The 21,641-nt window shown below is 42.8% G+C and overlaps 1 protein-coding gene across 1 annotated transcript in view; it reads right to left on the bottom strand.

Annotated features, from left to right (window-relative positions):
• The window catches only part of LOC148478247 (cell adhesion molecule DSCAM), a gene marked incomplete at its 3' end in the record, with an annotated part of 235,003 nt that overhangs the window by 132,597 nt on the left and 80,765 nt on the right, over nucleotides 1-21,641 (bottom strand). The window contains exons 11-13 of the mRNA XM_088455734.1: nucleotides 20,288-20,384; nucleotides 10,451-10,579; nucleotides 5,715-5,882 (exon numbers count right to left, since the gene is read on the bottom strand). Of these exons, the coding sequence (XP_088311860.1) occupies nucleotides 5,715-5,882; nucleotides 10,451-10,579; nucleotides 20,288-20,384 (394 nt within the window). The remainder of the gene's footprint in view (nucleotides 1-5,714; nucleotides 5,883-10,450; nucleotides 10,580-20,287; nucleotides 20,385-21,641) is intronic.

Below are 21,641 nucleotides of genomic sequence, written 5' to 3'. Positions count from 1 at the left end.
CCCTATTACTCCTCTAGCTATTCCCCCTAATCTATCTATTTCTCTTATACTTATGTGGCAGGGACAGCAGGATTTCACTGGTTTAAATGTGGAACAGCAGGTGAACATCGATCCAGTCCAGGTTTTCTTTTAGGTCAGTGATGAACTGCAGCTAGGCTGATTAGTAGCACCTGTTAGCTAGCTTTAAAAATTGTGTTTGTGCACAGGGATGGTGATCCTGACGGTGAATTAGTCGCCCAGGCTATAGGCCCGGGGGTGACTAGTGTTAGGGATCCTGGACCTGTGAGTCCACTAAAGAACTGTATTGCTGTTTGGAAGGTTCTGTGTACAAGCCTGTAAAATCTTGTGTATGAACACTGCACTGTCCTGTGTACCTGCCTGTGGTGAGAAAATAAATGTCTGTTGGATTTTACCCGGTCTATGTGATTCTTGTCACATTTGGCGCCCAACGTGGGACCTTGCTGGATACTACTATGCAGCAAGAGCCCGAATGCAGTAACCGGATCCACCCACATCGACAGTGAGATGCATTGTAGGATGCTACCCGCTGCGCAGCGGCTTGGTGAGTCCGAGTCACATTACTAGCAGTTGGGTAGGTAAGTGTGGCAGGCCAGCCATAAAACAGCGGCTGGTCACAGTGATAATCTGTCCATGTGTATATGTAAACTGCTTAATTCCTGTGTATGGGGGGGACCCAGGGAATTTAGTGCAGTATTAAGGGAAACCAGCTGATATAGATTGCTGGGAATCTGGCTTGCAAGAGAGAGTTAATTAAGCCTGCAATATTTGTCCACAAAATTGAAAAGCTAAGTAATATGGAGGAAATGATGAAAGTGTTTGCTGAACTGGTTGCAGGGCAGCAGGCTCTGGCTGCTGGGCAACAGACTCAAATTCAGTTATTACATGCAGAGTTGACATGAGGAAAAGTGGGCATGAGCGAGAGGTGTTACAGAAGCTTGCCCCATCTGATGACATTGAAGCTTTTCTGTCCACCTTTGAGCGTACTGCTGCACGTTTAAAATGGCCTGAGGAGTAGGCTGCCAGACTTGCTCCCTCAGAGAGCATATGTTGATTTAAACGTGACTGAGGCAAACTCCTATCCTCACTTGAAAAAGGCCATACTCAGCAGGGTTGGAGTGACAGGCCCTAGCAAATCTCAGGAGTTTCAGGAATGGCAACTGAACTCGTCTGAGCCTCAAAGGGTCCGGCTGGCCAAATTAGCCAGGCTGAGTAAGGCATGGTTGCAAACGGATAAACTCTGCTCAGCGTATAGTAGAGATGGTGGCTTTGGACTTTGATGTGCGTGTACTAGACCTTGTGGAGCCCTACAGGCTGATCCTCAAACGTTTGAGGAGTTAGCGGTGGTGGTTGAACGGTACCTGACTCTTGGGAAGTTGAACAAAGCCAAGCAGGGGTTCCAGCCAGTACACAAGCCTAGAACCCAGGTTTTAGTTGTTAAAGCCAATAACCCACCTCCAACTGTGTGTTTTGACTGCAGCAAGCCCGGTCATTTGCGCCGGGACTGCCCAAAGCAGGGCAAGCCGATGGACTGCAGTGGTGGAAAAGCAACTCGCTAGTGGTCAGCATGGCTGCTGGAATCACTTCTCCGGGGCAAACCACCCTGTTTCGTTTGATGGTGCGAGTGGAGGGCCAGGAGGTCTGGGCCTTAGTGGATACTGGCAGCGAATAAACCATCATCTCTGCCAACATGGATCTACCTGGGGCTGATCAGGTGCTACCCTTAGTAAAGATTAGATCTGTACATGTAGATGTAGAAAAATATCCCCGAGTGCAACTCCCTATAGTGATAAAAGGGTGATCTCTGAAAACAGTGAATGGATTAACCCCATTGTCTTAGTGCCTAAGCCTTCAGGGGCTTTAAGATTCTGTAATGACTTTCGCAAGTTAAATAAAGTTTCTCAGTTTAACTCCTACCCTATGCCCCGGGTGGACGAGCTGGTGGAGAATCTAAGCCAGTATCTCACACCACTCTCAATTTGACAAAAGTCTATTGGCAGATTCCTTTGACTGAAGCTGCTAAAGCAAAAACAGCCTTCTCTACCCCAGAGGGTTTGTTCCAGTACAAAATTCTGCCTTTTGGATTGCATGGAGCCCCAGCAAATTTCCAGAGGGCTATGAATAAGTTGCTTCGGCCCCACAGGAAGTATGTAGCTACACATATATATATATATTTGCAGGTAATTTTATGAAACTGTACCCACCGTTTTCGCTGACTAATTATTTTGATGCCTCTTCATATTATCTAAATAATGTAATTAGCAACGTACTGTACAGGGCAATGGGTGCAATGGTAGGAACCAACTTTTAAAATTGTTTGGGAGCGCTCTTTTACCTATATGACAATATGCCTGAGAATGCATCGAAATGGATAGTGGCAGCGCCAAACACCCACAGAGCTGGCTGCAACAGCTAAATAAACTCTACCTGTCTATATTTGTATTAGTTCATGTAACCGTGTGTGTGTGTATACATATTTTTATATATATTATATACACACACTATATGGACAAAAGTATTTAGACGCCTGACCATTACACCAACAGTGACTGTAATGATATTGTATTCAGATATATATATACTTTAATATGGAGTTGGGCCCCCTTTTGCAGCTATAACAGCTTCCACTCTTTCCACAAGATTTTGGAGCGTTTCTGTGGGAGTTTGTGCCCATTCATTCTGTAGAGCATTTATGAGGTCAGGCACTGATGTTGGAGGAGAAGGCCTGGCTCGCAATCTCCGTTCCAGTTTATCCCAAAGGTGCTAGATGGGGTTGAGGTCAAGGATCGTTAAGTTCTTACACACCAAACTCATCAAACCATGTCTTTATAGTCCTTGCTTTGTGCACTGGGGTACAGTCATGTTGGAAAAGGGCCTTCCCATACTGTTGCCACAAACTTGGAGCATAGTATTGTCCAAAATGTCTTGGTACGCTGAAGCATCAAGATTGCCCTTCACTGGAGATAAGGGGGATATCCCAAACTTCACAGTTGGCACAATGCAGTCAGGCAGGTAACGTTCTCCCGGCATCCGCCAAACCCAGACTCGCCCATCTGACTGCCAAACAGGGAAGTGTGATTCGTCACTCCACAGAACACGTTTCCACTGCTCCACAGTCCAGTGCCAGTGTGCTTTACACCACTCCATCCGACGCTTGGCATTGGACTTGGTGATGTGAGGCTTGTATGCAGCTGCTCGGCCACGGAAACCCATACCATTAAGCTCCCGCCACATAGTTTTTGTGTTTACATTAATACCAGTGGAAGTTTGGAACTCTTCAGCTATGGAATCAGGAGAACGTTGGGGACTTTTACGCACCATGCACCTTATCAGTCGTTGACCCTGTTCTGTGATTTTACCTGGTCTGCCGCTTAGTGGCTGAGTTGCTGTTGTTACTAAACGCTTCCACTTTCTAATAATATCACTTACAGTTGACCGTGGAATATCCAGCAGGGATGAAATTTCACAAACTATTTTATTGCAAAGGTGGCATCCTATTACAGTACCACGCTTCCTATCACAGTACCACGCTTCCTATCACTGTACCACGCTTCCTATCACTGTACTACGCTTCCTATCACAGTACCACGCTTCCTATCACAGTACCACGCTTCCTATCACAGTACCATGCTTCCTATCACAGTACCACGCTTCCTATCACAGTACCACGCTTCCTATCACAGTACCACGCTTCCTATCACAGTACCACGCTTCCTATCACAGTACTACGCTTCCTATCACTGTACCACGCTTCCTATCACTGTACCACGCTTCCTATCACAGTACTACGCTTCCTATCACTGTACCACGCTTCCTATCACAGTACCACGCTTCCTATCACAGTACCACGCTTCCTATCACAGTACCACGCATCCTATCACAGTACCACGCTTCCTATCACAGTACCACGCTTCCTACCACAGTACCACGCTTCCTATCACAGTACCACGCTTCCTATCACAGTACCACGCTCTCTATCACAGTACCATGCTTCCTATCACAGTACCACGCTTCCTACCACAGTACCACGCTTCCTATCACAGTACCACGCTTCCTATCACAGTACCACGCTTCCTATCAAGTTCCACGCTTGAAGTCACTGAGCTCTTCAGAATGACCCATTTTGTATCACTAATGTTTGGAAATGAAGACTGCATGGCTAGGTGCTTGATTTTATACACGTGGCAAAGAGTCTGGTTGAAGCAAATCAATTCAATAATTAACAGGTGTGGCCAAATACTTTTGTACATATAGTGTATATGTATATATAACACTATTTAAGGATTGGTGAATGTGGTGCCTGCATGGTGCTCAATAGACTTATGGACAGGAAGCCTGATCTATGTACTATATTATTCTTTAGTTGTAACAAATTCTCGAAACTTATGTCTACATGTTTTTTTAGCAGCGGTTTTGATTTTATGTAGGATTTCATGTTATTCCATATCATAACAGTAGATGGCGCTGTTGACTGTCTAAAACGAAAGATAATTGGGCTTTACCATAAATCCTTTTCTCCGAACAGGGATGTAGTTATTATGCTGACATGCGGCATCCCGGCTGAAGAGACCCCGTCGGCGGAATGCCACTACCCGGCACCGGAATACCGACAGGAGGTGACATCCCGACACAAAAATCCTCGACAGCCAGGATGCCAAACAGAAGTATTGCGGGGCTATTTAGGACTTAGCCGGGGGAAGGGTGTGTGTGTGTGTGTGTGTGTGTGTGTGTGTTACGTTTTGGCGTGATGGGGGGGGAGGGGGGGATTGGATCAGGTTAGGGGAGGTTAGGATTATGATAAATTGTTCTTTCTGAGCCTTGTGGGGAGCCCTATATAGTGGCACTTTAAATTTTAATGTAAATGTCAAAATTTTCTCCCCATGTACAGCCCAGGAGCCTGCTGTGATACTCTGTTATTTCATTCTTAAGGGGAGATGTATCAAGAGAGATAAAATGGAGAAGATGCCCATAATAACCGATCAGCTTCTAGCTGTCATGTATCTAGCACAGCATAACAAATGAAAGAAGCTGATTGGTTGGTATGGAAAACTTCTCCACTTTATCTCTCTCTGGAAAGCTTGATACATCTCCCCCTTAGGCAGAGAAGAAACAAGTTTATCCAACAACAAACACCGGTAAAACAAGTTTTATATATATATATATATATAAAAGAAAACAAAAAAGTGAAAGAGAGCATAAAAGGGGTTCCAGTATCTCCGCGGTGAGAGACCGAGTCCTCCCTGAAGCAGCCCCATGTTACCATGGGCGCCGTAAGAGTGGAAGCGGGTACATATTACCCTTGCCTTGGCAGCTGCTGCTGTTGCAGTAGTAAAACAATAAAGTAACAATGCTGTCACTGGCAGCCTGACAAACAAGTACCCAACTCCTGGCTGACACTTTCCAAAAAGTATCCAATCAGGCTGAGCGGGGAGAGAGGGGGAGGAGCTTGGGCGTACAAAGCGAAATTTAAAGTGCTGAAACTCTGTCTGAGCTTCTGTATTCCAGTGTCCCCAAGAGACAAAATGCTTATATACATGTACACAATATATAACTATTACATCTGGCTTAACGTCTTAATGCAGCATCTGTGAAATAAAACGTGTCCAGTGAATGTAAAATCTAAATGAGCTCACTGATAACCTTAAGGCTGAGAATGCCTTTAGAAATCAGCATAAACATTAAGCGGATGTGCCTACCTGCTTCCTCGGTGGTGATGGTCAGTTCATTGCTGGCTTCGCTCTTGCCGATATGATTTTTTGCATACATCCGGATGTTGTAAGTGGAAGATGGGTGTAAATCGATGATGGTGGCCTGGTTTAGCTGAGGAGAGACATCTTTGGTTCTCTGGACAGAATCCCACGAGTCTTGTTAAGGTGAACAAGAAAAAATAAATAAGATGAGTTACACAGAAACAGGTCTTATTGAGCACTAAAGGCAGCTTTGAAAAACTTTCCTCCATACAGACACCTAAGTACATATGCAGAACTAGGTAGGAAATAACCTACATCTACAGTATTTGCACTAGTAATATATTGTCCACATGAGGTCTATCCTCTCCCGTCCGTCCCTTTTCTCCTATACAGCTGTGCTCGTTCTGCTCCAGAGTATGGAGATAGGCCTCCAGATCCGTACACAGGGCCTGATTCAGAGCCGCTCGTTCGCTCCAAGCGATGTTCGCACATCTGCGCATGCGTATGGGTCGTAATGCGCATGCGCCAACCAGTCAGTGCGGTCGGAAATCGTGTGCTCACAAAATAGCGAGTGCCTGCTAATTTGAGTGACAGGATGAGGCGTTTGTGGGTGGTAACAGGGGAAGGAGAAAACGGCTTGAAAACGGGGAGTGGAGATCCGAACGCAGGCGTGCCAAACGGTCAAAAGGGCGTTCTAAGGGTGTGCATGATTAACAAAGCAGCGTCATCGACCACGTCACTTGGTTGTCTCTTAGCCTGAACTGCTCGCATGATTGCGGTAGGAAAATCCAACCACAAGCACTGCGAGCAGTTCAGACTCCTTTCGATGTACTCGATTAATCTAATAAATAGCGATGATGACGTATGATGCGAACGGCCAGGGGGCGTCTTTACAAAATAGTGAGCGCATGTTTCATTCACTCGCTCAGACATAGAGGCGTCAACAGACCGCAAAGAGCGAGCGCTCAATTTAAATAACCGGCCCCTTTTTCTGAACGAGCGAGCGCAAATAGCGTCCGGCTCTGAATCAGGCCCACAGTCCTAGAGTGACCTATAATGTGGCTGTACAGCCTGTTTTCTTCAATTACTAATGCCAATTCCCATACACCTCTACATTTCCCAATTACTTTCCTATTAGAGACTCCAAGGTCAGTTTCCTCTTTTGTTACAGACATTAGATCTCCATGTATTCTGTATTTTCCTTTTGGATTTGGGTGTTGTCCCACATGCATTATTTTACATTTGGATGTATTGATTTAGTATACCACACTGTAGTCTATTCCTGTTTTCTCTAAATCACTACTTATTTGCTTTACCCCATCACTGTATCAACCATTATAAAACCCCTTGGGCTTTAGGTCATAGCCGCGAGAGTCCAGCGAGTCTGGCTGTATTTTTAAAGCGGCAATCATTGAAAAGGCTAAACCATCCTGTGGTGATTCACATTCTGGAATTACATTTGCTATTGTCCAAACTCCTGGATTACACATTTTAGGTAGCAGCGAATGATATGAAGCTTGGATGATGGCAGCAAGCTTGGTACCTGTCGTTTTTATAATACTCTTGGATGTATGCCATCTGCACCCATTAACTTATTTTCATTTTGCAGTTTGAGCCTGACTGGGCATGGTAGGGATTCTCTAGCAGCAAGGGGAAAGTCTAGGAGGGAGCGCGAGGTGGCTTAAAAAGACAAGCCGAGGCTCAGGTCAGAGGTAGCTCTATGTAGGTGTGAGGGATGGAGTTGCAATATGAGGTGTATGATAAGGGGGTAGTGTTGAGGACTTTGTAGGTTGGTCTCAACCACTGTAATTAGATTCTGGAGGATACTGGGAACCAGTGCAGGATTTACAGACATTAAGGACAGCTTAAAGGTTGAGGTAATCTAGGCAGAAGATAAGCTTTTTGGTTGCATCTTGCACAGAAATGGGAGCGAGTATGTATGTGACCAGTAAAGCTGGGTGTGGAGGAAAGCTTGACATCAATGTAAACAAATATAGGTCTGCAAGGTCAGTTCCAGTCAAATCAAAAATTTGTGACATTTTTGTACTTCCAGTAAAACGATTACTCGGAATGTAATGACGAGGGGTCATTGGAAACCTGGGGTATAGAGGCAAAGGCACTTTACAGGTAAAAGCTCAAGCGCCTCCCCCTCTATACCCTGATTGGCTGTCAGGGATTCCAGGCATTTAGTAAGAAAGCGCTAAATGGACAGTACCAGGAGTACAGAACGGGGAACAATGTTCTCTAGGTTGTACATTGTACGTTCCCTAGGTTGCTGCAGGTTAGAGGCTTGTACTTTCCCTAAGTTGCTGCAGGTTAGAGGCTTGTACGTTCCCTAGGATGCTGCAGGTTAGAGGCTTGTGCATCCCCTAGGTTGCTGCAAGTTAGAGGCTTGTACATTACCTAGGTACTGCTGGTTAGAGGCTTGCACATCCCCTAGGTTGCCGCAGGTTAGAGACTGTACATCCCCTAAGTGACTGCAGGTTAGAGGCTTGTACGTTCCCTAGGTTGCTGCAGGTTAGAGGCTTGTACATCCCCTAGGTTGCTGCAGGTTAGAGACTGTACATCCCCTAAGTTGCTGCAGGTTAGAGGCTTGTACGTTCCCTAGGTTGCTGCAGGTTAGAGTCTGATTACTGACCTGACATTTTAGGTGAATAATAACTAACATTACTAGTGGTAATTACTAGTAACTGAACTTGGTGTAATCTATTTTGAAGGTTGGATGGAAATGGTCATTCGTGTTCCTATAGCAACTAATTGAGATTTTTAGACACATGGAAAAAAAGGTTAATAAAATTGACAGGCACAATCTAGATCAATAGGTTACACCATTTTAATACTGAGTGCTCCAGCTCAATAATACCCAGCTTACGGGCCACATCATGTCTTATTAGCTGTAAACCAATGTTCCATGTCACTGGCTCGCCCCTGAATATGCGTTTTTGCAGAGTAACACTTCAGAGCTTAATAAACAATTCTGTGCCAGGAACAATAGATGGAATTGTATTTGGGTGGGGAATAAAGATTACTGGAAGTTGGTGTGGGGGGTGGGAGCAGTGCCCTGTGTAAAGATTATAGCATAATCAGGAGTTACAAATAGAGATCTGTGGATGAATATTCCCCATGATGAGTTACTCTCGTCCTGTGAGGTCACTAGCTGTTAAGGGCTAAATACAAAAAAAATCAAAGCCTGGTGAGTGTATCTATTTGGAGACCACTGATCCCTGCAGTGTCTGTCCCACACAGCTGGCTCTGTCTACTGTATATTTCAGAGGTGTGCTGCTTGCCAAGATCACAGAATAAATCAGCATGTTAGACGCTATAAACAGGCAACAAATGGTGGTTACAATAGACTCTGAGCAAGTTTACTCCTCATGATTTCATATGCAAACATAAACATCAAAGAAATATTGTTCACCATTATTACTTACATAGATCTCTAAGTATGTATTACCCTGACATATTTCCAATGTAAATAATAACCAACACTACTCCAGTATCTTATATAATAATTGCGTAAGGTCTGTCCTGTCTCCTCAATGCGAGCATAGTGTAAGCCTAGGAGCGCGCCTCAACGGCTCCCACTGCGAGGAAGATGGGAGGACAGGCCACGGGATAGAGCTACGGGGGGGGGGGGGGGGGGTTGGAGTCAGAAAAAGAGATAGGGCGCAGGACTGGACAGAGGGGGGGGAGACTGAGGTGACCCGGGTTCAATAAATTACAGTAGTATCTGCAATCATTATCTAAGATCTGTACCATCTCCAACACCACCCCTGCCCCCCTACTAGGGAGATGGGATAGACCCTAGTCGATGGGGACAAAGGACCCGATGGGAACGGGGTAAGTATGGGAGCAGGACAGAGAAGCAGAGACGGGGATAGAGCAGGTTGACGGGACAGGGCAGCAGTGTGAGGTTGGTGCTGGACAGCGTAGGGGGAGAGCAGCGAATAGAGATGGGGGCAGGGCTGAGCGGGAGGGCAGACTGATGTGTCCTGGCATATGCAGGGTCCCTTTCCTAGTTATTAAATAATGGGCTTAATATTGTGATATTTCATGTGCACGAAGTTATCACCTGTGGATAGTTGTCAGTCTTTTTTGGAGCATCAAGCTGTCTGCAATCCTTCCATCTCCCAGATGCTAATTACATAATAATACAGTACATGATTGTTCTGTTTTATCTCCTTTTTATTTTAAGCAACTTATTTGCATTCCATATTTTTTTTTACAGAATTTGCTTTACTTGTTTCATCCTTAGGCATTGCGAAATGTTTCATCATATTACAACTCAATTTAATAACATTCTGTATTTGTGTTCATAAGGGATTTGCCTGTTAGACAAGCTTAGTTATTATATAAATGCTACATGACAAAATATAGAGATGGTATTTTGAGTTAAGAGAGAACATAAAGATACAAATCTTAGTGGTGGTAATGTCATTCTGGATGTGAGGTATAAAAAGGGGGACTTTAAATATTTTTTTAGACACAAAAGTTGGTTTGTCACAGACATATCACAAGGTGAATGCAGTATGTGACACCCTGAAAAGCCAATGCAGGATTATCTCTGGCCATAAGGCAGTAATACAGCATCAAACTGCTTAATTCCTACAGCATTCTGTAAACTAAAGGTAAATATAGACTGTAAATGATTATACTGGTGCTAGTCTATGACAGGGTTTTTTGCCACCTGTCCAAACTGGAACTAAAAAATTACCCTTGGACAGAATTTCAAAACATAGTACCTGATTTGTTCTTGCATTCAATATCGTAGCCTGTGATTGGACTGTTGCCATCGAAACCCATAGTCCAGCGAAGGGCGATACTTCGTGCTCTCACCTCACGTATCTCTATTTCTGGAGGATCTGGTGGCTCTGATATACAGTAACAAAAAAATATATAGACATATAACAGTGCAAAACCCTTAGGCTGTGACACCCCACATAACACCTATGTTTTACTAGTCCGTTCTCTTTCCTAGCTGGAACCACATTCATGCAGCAGATCCTGCAAATCTATCCTGTTTGCCACTTTCAAAATGGAAACCGTAAGGAAGAGCAGGAGGCGTAATATTGTGTTTGCGGCTTTGGACTTGGCCGTCCTGCTCACACGCCAAATCTGCAGTTATGCACAGCCCCGCAGGGGAATCAGTAGGTTAGTAGAAAGTAGGTGACGGTTTAAACTATGGTTTAGTTTAAACAAGTATAAATGACAACCTAAAAATGCCTTAACACAAAAAAAGAAAATTCTTCATACAAGTTCTCAGCAGGGCTGTGGAGTCGGAGTCGTGTTGTTGGAGAAGGACAATTTTGGGTGGAGCCGGAAGAAATGTAACAACTTATAATATAAATATCAGCGATCGCAGTAACACATGTACAGACGTGTTGGCATTGGTACCAGGCATAGGCCAACGACGGCCCTGATTAAAAGTTGGTGCAAATTACACTTTTTGAACTAACCATGTACGGTAGAACTGCACAATGTCTTGTGCTACCATATTACTTATAATATACATTGATATAGATTTGTCATTCATGAAGGAGCCAGGCAGTAGTAAAATAGAGGCATTTAAGGATTGGTGTACCGACTCCACGGCCCTGGTTTTCAGAATCGAAATGTGGAATACATGCACCTGGATTATAGGTTTTTCCTGCAATTCCAAATAAAACACATCTGTCATCTGTCTGATCAGGGTAGCACCAGTGGCCAGGGTTAGCATGCTAGCTAGGTTGATCTGTATGCTAAACAGCCTGATCAGCAATGTAGGATCGGTCACGGGTGAGATGTCACAGAAAATACTGCACCGTGCAGCATAAGGTGGAAACGTTATAATGAGATAGACTGAGGGAGCTGCATAGACAGCACATGTAAAATGCATGGGATATGTGTTTAGAATTAAAGGATTCCTTAGGTTTTTTTTTTTTCAAATTCTTTGTCAATACAGGATGTTGTTACATTGTTAAAGCCATGTTGACATGTATCTCCTTGCATTTACAATGCACTCCTATGGAGACAATGGCAAGTTTTCAACTGCACTGACCCACATGTGATGCCCTGACATGGAAGTTACATGCAACAAAATGTAAAAAAAAAACACACTGCTATGTATATAACCCTCTCACTTCTACAATGAGTTTACTTTAACACCAATTTGCATGTCCTTAACTTTCTTCAGAAATGCTTCTTAAATGAAGAATGAAGAATAGTAATGCCAGCGTGAACAAGAAATTAATTTACATTTTAGTACAGCCAAAGCCTAGACTAGCAGTGTCACCTCTTATATACTAGTGACAATATGAGACTAGCAGTGTCACCTCCCATATACTAGTGACAATATGAGACAAGCAGTGTCACCTCTTATATACTACTGACAACATGAGACTAGCAGTGTCACCTCTTATATACTACTGACAATATGAGACTAGCAGTGTCACCTCTTATATACTACTGACAATATGAGACTAGCAGTGTCACCTCTTATATACTACTGACAATATGAGACTAGCAGTGTCACCTCCCATATACTAGTGACAATATGAGACTGGCAGTGTCACCTCCCATATACTAGTGACAATATGAGACTAGCAGTGTCACCTCTTATATACTACTGACAACATGAGACTAGCAGTGTCACCTCTTATATACTACTGACAATATGAGACTAGCAGTGTCACCTTTTATATACTACTGACAATATGAGACTAGCAGTGTCACCTCTTATATACTACTGACAATATGAGACTAGCAGTGTCACATCCCATATACTAGTGAAAATATGAGACTAGCAGTGTCACCTCTTATATACTACTGACAATATGAGACTAGCAGTGTCACCTTTTATATACTACTGACAATATGAGACTAGCAGTGTCACCTCTTATATACTACTGACAATATGAGACTAGCAGTGTCACATCCCATATACTAGTGAAAATATGAGACTAGCAGTGTCACCTCTTATATACTACTGACAATATGAGACTAGCAGTGTCACCTCCCATATACTAGTGACAATATGAGATTAGCAGTGTCACCTCCCATATACTAGTGACAATATGAGACTAGCAGTGTCACCTCTTATATACTAGTGACAATATGAGACTAGCAGTGTCACCTCTTATATACTACTGACAATATGAGACTAGCAGTGTCACCTCTTATATACTACTGACAATATGAGACTAGCAGTGTCACCTCTTAAATACTACTGATAATATGAGACTAGCAGTGTCACCTCTTATATACTAGTGACAATATGAGAGTAGCAGTGTCAACTCCCATATACTAGTGACAACATGAGACTAGCAGTGTCACCTCTTATACACTACTGACAATATGAGACTAGCAGTGTCACCTCCCATATACTAGTGACAATATGAGACTGGCAGTGTCACCTCCCATATACTAGTGACAATATGAGACTAGCAGTGTCACCTCTTATATACTACTGACAACATGAGACTAGCAGTGTCACCTCTTATATACTACTGACAATATGAGACTAGCAGTGTCACCTTTTATATACTACTGACAATATGAGACTAGCAGTGTCACCTCTTATATACTACTGACAATATGAGACTAGCAGTGTCACCTCTTATATACTATTGACAATATGAGACTAGCAGTGTCACCTCCCATATACTAGTGACAATATGAGACTAGCAGTGTCACCTCTTATATACTACTGACAATATCAGACTAGCAGTGTCACCTCTTATATACTAGTGACAATATGAGACTAGCAGTGTCACCTCTTATATACTAGTGACAATATGAGACTAGCAGTGTCACCTCTTATATACTACTGACAATATGAGACTAGCAGTGTCACCTCCCATATACTAGTGACAATAGCAGACTAGCAGTGTCACCTCTTATATACTACTGACAACATGAAACTAGCAGTGTCACCTATTATATACTATTGACAATATGAGACTAGCAGTGTCACCTCTTATATACTACTGAAAATGAGACTAGCAGTGTCACCTCTTATATACTACTGACAATATGAGACTAGCAGTGTCACCTCTTATATACTACTGACAATATGAGACTAGCAGTGTCACCTCTTATATACTACTGACAATATGAGACTAGCAGTGTCACCTCTTATATACTACTGACAATATGAGACTAGCAGTGTCACCTTCCATATACTAGTGACTGAAGTGACAATATGAGACTAGCAGTGTCACCTCTTATATACTACTGACAATATGAGACTAGCAGTGTCACCTCTTATATACTACTTACAATATGAGACTAGCCGTGTCATCTCCCATATACTAGTGACTGAAGTGACAATATGAGACTAGCAGTGTCTCCTCTTATATACTACTGACAATATGAGATAGCAGTGTCACCTCTTATATACTACTGACAATATTAGACTAGCAGTGCCACCTCCCATATACTAGTGACAATACGAGACTAGCAGTGTCACCTCCCATATACTAGTGACAATATGAGAGAGGCAGTGTCACCTCTTATATACTACTGACAATATGAGACTAGCAGTGTCACCTCCCATATACTAGTGACTGAAGTGATAATGAGACTAGCAGTGTCACCTGTTATATACTAGTGACAATATGAGACTAGCAGTGTCATCTCCCATATATACTAGTGACAATATGAGACTAGCAGTGTCACCTCCCATATACTAGTGACAATATGGGACTAGCAGTGTCACCTCCCATATACTAGTGACAATATGAGACTAGCAGTGTCACCTCCCATATACTAGTGACTGAAGTAACTATATGAGACCAGCAGTGTCACCTCCCATATACTAGTGACAATACGAGACTAGCAGTGTCACCTCCCATATACTAGTGACTGAAGTGACAATATGAGACAAGCAGTGTCACCCACCATATACTAGTGACAATATGAGCATAGCAGTGTCACCTCTTGTATACTAGTGACAATATGAGCATAGCAGTGTCACCTCTTGTATACTAGTGACAATATGAGACTAGCAGTGTCACCTCTTATATACTACTGACAATATGAGACTAGCAGTGTCACCTCTTAAATACTACTGATAATATGAGACTAGCAGTGTCACCTCTTATATACTAGTGACAATATGAGAGTAGCAGTGTCAACTCCCATATACTAGTGACAACATGAGACTAGCAGTGTCACCTCTTATACACTACTGACAATATGAGACTAGCAGTGTCACCTCCCATATACTAGTGACAATATGAGACTGGCAGTGTCACCTCCCATATACTAGTGACAATATGAGACTAGCAGTGTCACCTCTTATATACTACTGACAACATGAGACTAGCAGTGTCACAACTTATATACTACTGACAATATGAGACTAGCAGTGTCACCTTTTATATACTACTGACAATATGAGACTAGCAGTGTCACCTCTTATATACTACTGACAATATGAGACTAGCAGTGTCACCTCTTATATACTATTGACAATATGAGACTAGCAGTGTCACCTCCCATATACTAGTGACAATATGAGACTAGCAGTGTCACCTCTTATATACTACTGACAATATCAGACTAGCAGTGTCACCTCTTATATACTACTGACAATATGAGACTAGCAGTGTCACCTCTTATATACTAGTGACAATATGAGACTAGCAGTGTCACCTCTTATATACTACTGACAATATGAGACTAGCAGTGTCACCTCCCATATACTAGTGACAATAGCAGACTAGCAGTGTCACCTCTTATATACTACTGACAACATGAAACTAGCAGTGTCACCTATTATATACTATTGACAATATGAGACTAGCAGTGTCACCTCTTATATACTACTGAAAATGAGACTAGCAGTGTCACCTCTTATATACTACTGACAATATGAGACTAGCAGTGTCACCTCTTATATACTACTGACAATATGAGACTAGCAGTGTCACCTCTTATATACTACTTACAATATGAGACTAGCCGTGTCATCTCCCATATACTAGTGACTGAAGTGACAATATGAGACTAGCAGTGTCTCCTCTTATATACTACTGACAATATGAGATAGCAGTGTCACCTCTTATATACTACTGACAATATTAGACTAGCAGTGCCACCTCCCATATACTAGTGACAATACGAGACTAGCAGTGTCACCTCCCATATACTAGTGACAATATGAGAGAGGCAGTGTCACCTCTTATATACTACTGACAATATGAGACTAGCAGTGTCACCTCCCATATACTAGTGACTGAAGTGATAATGAGACTAGCAGTGTCACCTGTTATATACTAGTGACAATATGAGACTAGCAGTGTCACCTCCCATATACTAGTGACAATATGAGACTAGCAGTGTCACCTCCCATATACTAGTGACTGAAGTAACTATATGAGACCAGCAGTGTCACCTCCCATATACTAGTGACAATACGAGACTAGCAGTGTCACCTCCCATATACTAGTGACTGAAGTGACAATATGAGACAAGCAGTGTCACCCACCATATACTAGTGACAATATGAGCATAGCAGTGTCACCTCTTGTATACTAGTGACAATATGAGCATAGCAGTGTCACCTCTTGTATACTAGTGACAATATGAGACTAGCAGTGTCACCTCCCATATGCTAGTGACAATATGAGACAAGCAGTGTCACCTCCCATATACTAGTGATAATAGGAGACTAGCAGTGTCACTTCCCATATACTAGTGACAATATGAGACTAGCAGTGTCACCTCCCATATACTAGTGACAATATGAGACTAGCAGTGTCACCTCCCATATACTAGTGATAATACGAGACGAGCAGTGTCACCTCCCATATACTAGTGACAATATGAGACAAGCAGTGTCACCTCCCATATACTAGTGATAATACGAGACTAGCAGTGTCACCTCCCATATACTAGTGACAATATGAGACTAGCAGTGTCACCTCTTATATACTAGTGACAATATGAGACTATCAGTGTCACCTCTTATATACTAGTGACTGATGTGACAATATGAGACTAGCAGTGTCACCTCATATACTAGTGACAATATGAGACTAGTAGTGTCACCTCCCATATACTAGTGACTGAAGTAACAATATGAGACCAGCAGTGTCACCTCCCATATACTAGTGACAATACGAGACTAGCAGTGTCACCTCCCATATACTAGTGACTGAAGTGACAATATGAGACAAGTAGTGTAACCTCTTATATACTAGTGAAATACGAGAATAGCAGTGTCACCTCCCATATATACTAGTGACAATATGAGACTAGCAGCGTCACCTCCCATATACTAGTGACAATATGAGACTAGCAGAGTCACCTCCCATATACTAGTGACTGAAGTGGCAATATGAGACTAGCAGTGTCACCTCTTATACACTACTGACAAAATGAGACAAGCAGTGTAACCTCCCATATACTAGTGACTGAAGTGGCAATATGAGATTAGCAGTGTCACCTCCCGTATACTAGTGACTGAAGTGACAATGAGACTAGCAGTGTCACCTATTAAATACTAGTGACAATATGAGACTAGCAGTGTCATCTCCCATATATACTAGTGACAATATGAGACTAGCAGTGTCACCTCCCATATACTAGTGACAATATGAGACTAGCAGTGTCAACTTCCATATACTAGTGACTGAAGTGACAATGAGACTAGCAGTGTCACCTGTTATATACTAGTGACAACATGAGACTAGCAGTGTCACCTGTTATATACTAGTGACAATATGAGACTAGCAGTGTCATCTCCCATATATACTAGTGACAATATGAGACTAGCAGTGTCACCTCCCATATATTAGAGACAATATAAGACAAGCAGTGTCACCTCCCATATACTAGTGACAATAGGAGACTAGCAGTGTCACCTCCCATGTACTAGTGACAATATGAGACTAGCAGAGTCACATCTTATATACTAGTGACTAAAGTGACAATATGAGACTAGCAGTGTCACCTCTCATATAATAGTGACTGAAGTGACAATGAGACTAGCAGTGTCACCACCCATATACTAGTGACAATATGAGACAAGCAGTGTCACCTCCCATATACTAGTGACAATACGAGACTAGCAGTGTCACCTCCCATATACTAGTGACTGAAGTGACAATGAGCATAGCAGTGTCACCTCTTGTATACTAGTGACAATATGAGACTAACAGTGTCACATCTTATATACTAGTGACTAAAGTGACAATATGAGACTAGCAGTGTCACCTCCCATATACTAGTGACACTACGAGACTAGCAGTGTCACCTCCCATATACTAGTGACAATATGAGACTAGCAGTGTCACCTCTTATATACTACTGACAATATGAGACTAGCAGTGTCACCTCCCATATACTAGTGACTGAAGTAACAATATGAGACCAGCAGTGTCACCTCCCATATACTAGTGACAATACGAGACTAGCAGTGTCACCTCCCATATACTAGTGACTGAAGTGACAATATGAGACAAGCAGTGTCACCTCTTATATACTAGTGACAATACGAGAATAGCAGTGTCACCTCCCATATACTAGTGACAATATGAGACTAGCAGTGTCACCTCCCATATATACTAGTGACAATACGAGACTAGCAGTGTCACCTCCCATTATACTAGTGACAATATGAGACTAGCAGTGTCACCTCTTATATACTACTGACAATATGAGACTAGCAGTGTCACCTCCCATATACTAGTGACTGAAGTGGCAATATGAGACTAGCAGTGTCACCTCCCATATACGACTGACAATATGAGACTAGCAGTGTCACCTCTTATATACTACTGACAATATGAGACTAGCAGTATCACCTCCCATATACTAGTGACTGAAGTGACAATATGAGACAAGCAGTGTCACCTCTTATATACTAGTGACAATATGAGACTAGCAGTGTCACCTCCCATATATACTAGTGACAATGAGACTAGCAGTGTCACCTCCCATATACTAGTGACAATATGAGACAAGCAGTGTCACCTCCCATATACTAGTGACAATATGAGACAAGCAGTGTCACCTCCCATATACTAGTGACTGAAGTAACAATATGAGACCAGCAGTGTCACCTCCCATATACTAGTGACAATACGAGACTAGCAGTGTCACCTCCCATATCCTAGTGACTGAAGTGACAATATGAGACTAGCTGTGTTACCCCCCATATACTAGTGACTGAAGTGACAATATGAGACTAGCAGTGTTACCCCCATATACTAGTGACAATATGAGACTAGCAGTGTCACCCCTCATATACTAGTGACAATATGAGACTAGCAGTGTCACCCCTCATATACTAGTGACAATATGAGACTAGCAGTGTCACCCCTCATATACTAGTGACAATATGAGACTAGCAGTGTCACTTCCCATATACTAGTGACAATACGAGACAATCAGTGTCACCCCCCATATACTAGTGACAATGAGACTAGCAGTGTCACCCCCCACATACTAGTGACAATATGAGACTAGCAGTGTCACCCCCCATATACTAGTGACAATATGAGACTAGCAGTGTCACCCCTCATATACTAGTGACAATATGAGACTAGCAGTGTCACTTCCCATATACTAGTGACAATACGAGACGATCAGTGTCACCCCCCATATACTAGTGACAATGAGACTAGCAGTGTCACCCCCCCATATACTAGTAACAATATGAGACTAGCAGTGTCACTTCCCATATACTAGTGACAATATGAGACTAGCAGTGTCACCCCCATATACTAGTGACAATGAGACTAGCAGTGTCACCCCCCACATACTAGTGACAATATGAGACTAGCAGTGTCACCCCCCATATACTAGTGACAATATGAGACTAGCAGTGTCACCCCCCATATACTAGTGACAATATGAGACTAGCAGTGTCACCCCCCCATATACTAGTAACAATATGAGACTAGCAGTGTCACTTCCCATATACTAGTGACAATATGAGACTAGCAGTGTCACCCCCCATATACTAGTGACAATGAGACTAGCAGTGTCACCCCCCACATACTAGTGACAATATGAGACTAGCAGTGTCACCCCCCATATACTAGTGACAATATGAGACTAGCAGTGTCACCCCCCATATACTAGTGACAATATGAGACTAGCAGTGTCACCCCCCATATACTAGTGACAATATGAGACTAGCAGTGTCACCCCCCATATACTAGTGACAATATGAGACTAGCAGTGTCACACCCCATATACTAGTGACAATATGAGACTAGCAGTGTCACCTCTTATACTAGTGACAATGAGACTAGTAGTGTCACACCCCATATACTAGTGACAATGAGACTAGTAGTGTCACATCCCATATACTAGTGACAATATGAGACTAGCAGTGTCACTTCCCATATACTAGTGACAATATGAGACTAGCAGTGTCACCTCCCATATACTAGTGACAATATGAGACTAGCAGTGTCACCTCTTATATACTACTGACAATATGAGCTTTTCCTGTGCGTACTGCACCAAGAGAAAGGAGTACGGTCACCTGTGCTTACGAAGATAATGTAACTGGTCTCCTGAGGCGGCAGAATGACTGAGCACAGTCTTATAGGCAGATAATAATGAGGCGACAATCTCCCATGTACCTTGCACTGTGAGTTGAATTATTCCTCGATCTTCTCCAAAGGAATTGATTGCGTGACAGGAAAAGAAGCCGGAATCCTCCCGAACAGTTGGCAAAATCTACAGCGGACAGTAACAAATACAGCACCTCAACTTCATAGGCAGTCAGCTGGATGTATTATAGGGTAGCCCCACTCCAAATATTATGTTGCCCAATTACCATAATTATGCTGGATACAGCTGAATCCTGATACTGAAGACGGGCTTCTCCTAGAAATTTAGAAACACTCTAAGTCCCGTCTACCAAAAGCACGAGGAGCAACGGAAAATCCTGTGTGTGTGACGCCCGGCACCATGATCTGCGCTGGGGTGCCTAGGTTTCCCCCTAAAGTCTATAGGTATATGGAGGGAGCAGAAGGTTGTCCCGACAGATAGAAGGAGGTCACAGAATGAGGACGTTCCCTGCTATAAGTACTCACTGCATACAATGATGAAAGTGATTTAATTTTACAGACCAAGATGACTTAAATCATATAATTGGGTGGGGAGAGGCATATTGTAAGAGGTGCCCCATGCTTTGCAGAGGGCACGCGGAATGGTTATGGGTCTATTTATTAAGCCTTGAATGGAGATAAAAAGGACAGAGATAAGTACCAACCAATCAGCGCCTGTCATTTTTCGAACACAGCCTGTGTCATGGCAGTTAGGAGCTGATTGGCTGGTACTTTATCACCATCTAAGGCTTAGTAAATAGACCCCTTAGTCTGCAAAAATATTTGGTGTCTATATCAGCTCTGTCTCCTCCGACGCCATTAATGTGGGCCCATGGAATAAAGGCATTCCCAATATTCCCTCATTCATAATAAATGTAAATAAAAGGTAAAGCGGGCTGTATTTAGGAGACAAACATTTTATTTAACAAAAGGGGGATCTACAGCTGAAAACTGTTCGACTGCAATATGATTCTTACATGTTTTCACAGTGATAGGCAGAGGCAGAGGGAGCAAAATCAATACAGAGATGCTGAATACAATGAGAGCCACCAATCCCTTAAAAAGAGTTGCCAGTCTGACAGGGAGAGCTGCCAGTCTGACAGGGAGAGCTGCCAAAAAAACGTCAGTGTAAGAGCGAGTGCTGCTATTTTTAGAAGCACCACTGTGGCATGTTATGCAAATCAAGGGTCCTCCCAGCACAGAGTAAGTTTTAAAAAATATATACAGTATAATGGTCCCTTAAATAGGGAAATTGACTATAATGTTTCCAGTAGCGCAGCATAAGTGCACAGGGTGTACAATGACGGATTTAGGATGGTGGTCAACTGCAGAACAAGCTACTGTATATAAAATACAATAAAAAAGTTCCCCGTATTTGGCAGAA

Source organism: Taudactylus pleione, unplaced genomic scaffold (genome assembly GCF_031769625.1).
Source record: "Taudactylus pleione unplaced genomic scaffold, aTauple2 ptg000668l, whole genome shotgun sequence".
Classification (NCBI taxonomy): domain Eukaryota; kingdom Metazoa; phylum Chordata; class Amphibia; order Anura; family Myobatrachidae; genus Taudactylus; species Taudactylus pleione.
This window is presented reverse-complemented; position numbering and strand designations above follow the sequence as displayed.